The 6,092-nt window shown below is 37.2% G+C and overlaps 1 protein-coding gene across 2 annotated transcripts; it reads left to right on the top strand.

Moving 5' to 3' along the window:
- Positions 1-1,068: 1,068 nt before the first annotated feature.
- Positions 1,069-5,748, top strand: slc25a55b (solute carrier family 25 member 55b). 2 transcript variants are annotated; one of them, XM_079402040.1, is made up of 9 exons: positions 1,069-1,127; positions 1,449-1,574; positions 1,859-1,914; positions 2,236-2,326; positions 2,415-2,533; positions 2,919-3,111; positions 3,342-3,496; positions 3,585-3,660; positions 3,768-5,748. In XM_079402040.1, the coding sequence occupies exons 1-9, from the start codon at positions 1,108-1,110 to the stop codon at positions 3,925-3,927; spliced, it is 996 nt and encodes a 331-aa protein (XP_079258166.1). In that variant the 5' UTR covers positions 1,069-1,107; the 3' UTR covers positions 3,928-5,748. The 2 variants fall into 2 exon arrangements, with proteins under 2 accessions (XP_079258166.1, XP_079258167.1); XM_079402041.1 differs by having other exon boundaries at positions 2,922-3,111; positions 3,768-5,052.
- Positions 5,749-6,092: the final 344 nt, after the last annotated feature.

Consider the following 6,092-nt stretch of genomic DNA (forward strand, 5'->3'; position numbering starts at 1 on the left):
AATGTTTAATGTAACAGCCCCATTTTACCCACATTCAGACATTTCACATTTCACCTTCAGTGTATGTTTACAAATAAAATAAATATGGATGTCTAATATGTACATTAAAGAGAGCATACCATGGAGAGTCAAAATCTATAATTTAAATCTATAAAGTATTATGTTGGCTTTAATTTCTAGTGGTTTATGGAATATTTATTACCGGTGTATCTATAATTAGATTAAGAAAGAATTAATTGGTTAAAGTGTCTCGATGAAGGGCACAATGATATTTGATTCTAGGAGAGAATCGATATATAAAATTTCAGTGGCCATCCAGGAACAGTAACCTTCTATTTAGATCTGTTTATATTTATATTATACTATTACATTACCATTTATAAAAATGCACCTGTTTCTGGTTCAAATATGATCACTGTTTCTTTATGGTTTTACAACAAGTATCAGAAACAGTGCTTCATGAGACCACAACAAAACCACAATCACAAGTGTACTATTAAAATCATTTTTTATGTAAATCGCATGAATGAAAGTTAAAGTTTTCAAAGAAATTATTGCACAATAAATATCATATGCTAACATTTTATCTGCACAATAAAAGATGACGTATATAAAATACTGTCGAAAAAATAAAAGCAACATAAACATGTGACTTCTCGCATACTGCTTAATAAACGTTTTTGCAGCAGTGAAGTAAAAAGTAGTAAATTCATAAAGAAAATAATCATTTAGAGTCATTCATGTAGAACATTTTATTCGTGTAAGAGCCTGTTTAGGAAGAAATCCAACATGCTTTAAAAAGATAACATTTAAAAATGTATTTTTTTCCCTCAAACTTATTGATGCATTTAATGTACTCATCTAAAATCCCTAAACATGCATACAAGCGTGCATGCAGTAGTGTGTCTCATTGCATGCTTACTGTAAGAAGATCCTGCTCCTCTGATTGGCTGTGCAGTCAGTCACAGCAGAGACGTATGGCAAGGGAGTGAACTACCGGTATTGCCTGAGGCTTCTGGGAGGGGTTACCGTATATAACCCCTCTCTGCTGCTTTGCACAGTGACTGCGCCTCTGTGTACCTCAGACCAAACCACAAACCTCTCATCATGGCTCAACAACCAATCAGGTATGAACCAGAACCAGAACCACTGTTTGTTGTGTGCTGTACTCAATAAAAACACTTTTGATGCCGCTGTATTGTTAACCAGTTTAACTCTTACACACACTGGGACTGTAATATGAAGTGTTGCAGTTAAATGAATGTGTCAAGCTGACATTGCCTTGCTTCTTTTGACCTTTTCTTCTATAACTTCAAAGCAGTGCCTTGATTTTGTATCATTGTTAAATGGAGGAACTGGTTAGAAGTGAATGAATTCATTAGGAATAAAACGACAATATATTTTTGAGGTATTGATTCATTCATTTGTTCTCTTATGTGTTTCCCAAGCCTCCCTGCCAAACTCATCAATGGTGGAGTTGCTGGACTGGTGGGTGTTACCTGTGTGTTTCCAATAGATCTTGCCAAGACAAGACTCCAGAACCAAAGAGGAAGCCAACGGGTTTACAAAAACATGTATGTTTGCATTCCACATTTGTAAAATCGAGTAGATGTTAATTAAAATGAAAAGCAAAAAAAGACTCACTTTAATCCCTACACTGAACACTTGTAAGTACACTCAACCATAAACAAGACAGCATTGTCTTTCCTGGGAATAAGTGAGATAATGACCTGTCATGGAGGCCTGAAACTTGTTTTTCTTTATCAGAAAACTATGGATTAGTGAAAAGGGTGTGGATTATTCAGAATGAATTCTATAGATTTAACTCAGTTTAATAATGCATTATTATTTTGATTAGGATGGACTGTCTGATAAAGACCGTTCGATCCGAGGGATACTTTGGAATGTACAGAGGTGAGTAGTTTTAGCAATTTGACAGATTTGACCTTCCTAAAATGTAAAGTCCCTTAGGACATCTTCATGATGCAACATAACTTGCACTTTACAGCATTTACATACTAGTGAGAGACGCTGATCCAAAGCATCTTGACTAAAATGGGTGTTGGTTCATATGACTTTCTTTTAGATATTTGATATATTGATATATTCTACATTTGCAAACAAATCTTAAAAATGTTTTTTTATTGTATTGATTCTGTGTCAGGAAAAATGAGATGATCCAAAACTTCCTCCCAAAAGTTTTCATAAATCAACTGATACGTTTTTGTCCTAAAGGGGCAGCAGTCAACCTGACACTGGTGACTCCTGAGAAGGCCATCAAACTGGCCGCCAATGATTTCTTCCGTCAACGGCTCAGTAGGGGAGAGTATGTTCCCTCCACTTCTATCAAGAAATTCTATAATACGCAATAATTGTTAAATAAAAGAGTTGAATGATCCTCACCTGTGTTTCAGACTCAAGCTGAGCGTGTTTCAGGAAATGTTGGCTGGATGCGGGGCAGGGATGTGTCAGGTCATTGTCACAACCCCGATGGAAATGCTCAAGATCCAGCTTCAGGACGCAGGACGACTTGGTGAGGCATAAATACTGACCCAGGTTCACCTTCTATCATGATTAATCTACAATTAATCTTCATTATGTAATCACTCATCAAATCAGTGAATATTTCCTCCTGCAATTCATGTCTTTCTTGTATTTAAAACTTGTAAAAAGTTCCCCAATAAACTTTGTATGAATTAAGCCAGTGGTTCTCAACTCTAGCGCACCTGATTTAGATCATCAGCTCTTTAGGAGAGAGCTCCATGAACTGAACTGAGTCTGCCAGATAAGAGAAACATATGAAATGTGCAAAACGGTGGGGCCCCAGGATCGGAGTTGAGAACACTGATTTAGTAGACTTGTAAAGTTTATTTTATGCAGCAAGTTACTTGACAGGCTATGCCATCCTTTACATTCAGTAGCCCAGCAGAGGAAGTTACCTGTACTCCACACTGTGAAACTTGGAACAGCCAGTCCGGTCCTGAACTGTTCATACAGTGTGGGTCCTGTGTCTTCAATCAGGAAAGTGTCAGCCATACAGATTGCCCAGGAACTGCTTCGCACAAAGGGCATCCAGGGACTTTACAAAGGACTAGGAGCAACCCTCATGAGGTACGACTCCATCCTTTAAGGTAAATGTTAGGGCAATCCATTCTAAATTCAATCCACTTGCTCAATTTGTTTGAGTTAGCGTTTTGAACAACTTTCTTAATAGCCTATGGTCAGGGCTGTATTTGTTTGCTAGGTACATTCGACAAAGAATGCTGATCCAGGAACGTCCAACTTGGGCAAGTTATCTCTCGAGACATTAGTAAAACAGACCTTGGGTCTTCTTCTTACAGGGACATCCCTTTCTCTGTGGTTTACTTTCCACTGTTTGCCCACATCAACAACCTGGGAAAGACAACTGAGGATGACAGTGTGCCTTTTTACTGGTCTTTTATTTCGGGCTGTGTGGCTGGATGTACAGCGGCTGTGGCAGTCAGTCCTTGTGACGGTGAGTCTTTAAGTTTTGCTGAAGAACACCTATTTGAATAAATGTTAGTGAATTTGCAAAAGCTAAAGTTGATCCCATCTCTATCCAGTCGTGAAAACCCGGCTGCAGTCACTCAATAAAAGTGCAAACGAAGACACCTACAATGGTGTGGCAGACTGCATCAGGTAAAGCAACCTGGTTAATGGACATTCTGGGAAAAATAATTAGCAACCATTAATGCAATTGTCTTCTTCGGCTGTATTAATGATGATCCCGCTCTTTGTTCCTACAGAAAGATAATGCGCAAAGAAGGGCCAACTGCTTTTCTGAAGGGTGCCGGCTGCAGGGCGCTGGTCATTGCTCCACTCTTCGGAATTGCTCAAGTAGTTTACTTCATCGGTGTTGGGGAGTTTCTCTTAGGACAAACCCCATTCAACCTTTACTCTGTCTAAGCTATGAAACCACCGGAATTAAACTTTAAAGACCAACTCAGCTATGATGCAACTAATTATCTGAGAACCAACCTACTCTCATGACAATTTGTAAAAATTTGTATGAGATTGCAAAATCCTTCAAATCTGGGTCATACAAAAACATATAACCCAAATCTACCATTACAGTAATCTGGAAAACTGTTTAATGTTTCTATATGAAACAAGTAACAGGACATCATGCACTCTCAGACAGAAAATGGTACTAAAGTTGTCACTGGGGTGGTACTCTTTCAAAATTAATATGTACCACTTCAGTACTAATATGTTCTTTTAAGGTACTACTATGCACTCTTTAGGGGTAAGCAAGGTATGCAGGTGTATACCACCCCAACACCTTTTTTTCCCTGTGAGGGTTCAATTTCACCATCTCACACAAAGTATTATGTGTTGTATAATTGTTAAGAGTGCGTTGAAACAAAAGGTTGTTGGAGAAGACTGTTAGAGTTTAAGTTCATGTCTTTACATGCTACTTATAGCATATTCAACTGGCTTTTCATTATTTCCACATGATAACGTTTCTTTTTCTTTTGGAAATGTATGGTTAGAGAAGTCAGGTTTATCCTCAGTGAGGGTACGGTCATGATTCATGCACTCAAAGGGCCAGAAATTTTTATACATATGTCCTCCATTAACAGTTCTGTCCTACCTTTCTTGTGACGTTTTGTATAATATAACAGAGGTTAATGTGGACTGCTGATTAATGTGGACATCAGCATGGAGACATACCTATAAGGACATTGTTATACAATATACATGACTCTGAAGAGACACACGCAGACACAGGATGTTTGATTCTTGCTGAAGTGAAGTTTTACATTCACAGAATTAAAAGACATTCTGTTTAACCCAACCTTGTTAAATTGTCATACTTAAGAGTCTGTGTAAATATCTTGAACCATTCCAGAAACTGGGTGTTTGAGTGTGGTTCACACTTTGACATAAACAGAATAATTATGGAACAAAACTATGTGGTTTGACACAAAGACCATAACCAAAACATACTGTATGTGTGCTTTGTTATTGTTAATTCCACCAATGTTCATATTTTGTTGTTAGTGTGTGTGCAAATACATCTCAAACGTTACTTGAAAGTTCTCAGCTGTATTGTTTTCATGTGGAATGACACAAAATGATGACGTTTTTTGGATAAGCTATTTTCTATAAACACGTCTAATACATTTAGCAATGATTTACAATAAGAACACAAAGAACACAATATATTTAGAACTCAGAACTAAGTTCAGGCTAAATTTGTTCAGTTGGTAGTTCTACTCAAGCCTGTAAACAAACTGCATCCTTAGAGCTTATCAGTATTGAAGTATAACATTTGCTTCTATTTTTAGCTCCAAATAGCCCAAAACCAGATGAATAAAAATTTTGTACAGTGTATAATACCATGTATTTAATTATGTGTGCTTTAATACAAAATTACAAAGTTAAAGATTCAAATAAAGCATGAGATGCAGTAAAGAAAACTCACTAATGTGCAGCCATCTAAGGTGCTTGGTGAGTCTTAACTAAGAACACATCTGTGTTGGTGAAAAGTGCAAACTGTGCACTGCAGCTGAAACTTTAGCCTGATTCTGCCCTAGTGCTTCCTGCATAGCATGCACTTGCAGCTGACGTGCATTTCATGCCAGAAACACAACACAAAATGTCCTGCTATGAAGCAGTGATGTGGCCAGCATTACTGTAATGTATGTATTAAATTGAATTATTTGAAAATGAGATTCATTGTAGTTACGATGTAATTTACAATAAAAATTGGTTTATTTTTTCTGACCTCCGTAGATAAAGGCATTCAGTAATTCCTGCTGGATATATATAGTTACAAATCGAAAGTGGCATTTCCATTTGACTCCGGTGCTCGTGTAGCAAGGAATACAATGGGTATCAAAATCATTTTCAAAAAGGAATAACTTTCTGAGCTTAAATGTAAAATTTTGAAACAAATAGTTTCATATCAAAACAACTGTTCAGAAAGACTTACTGAGGTATTGGCAAACTCTACTTGGTGGGCCTAAATGACGTGACAAATCGGCATGATCTATATTTAAAATTGAGTAACAGAAGCTTTACTTAATACCTACTGCCAAGCTGGTGCCAAATTCACACTGTGTGGG

This window comes from Barbus barbus (assembly GCF_936440315.1).
Source record: "Barbus barbus genome assembly, chromosome: 41".
Taxonomy (NCBI): Eukaryota; Metazoa; Chordata; class Actinopteri; order Cypriniformes; family Cyprinidae; genus Barbus; species Barbus barbus.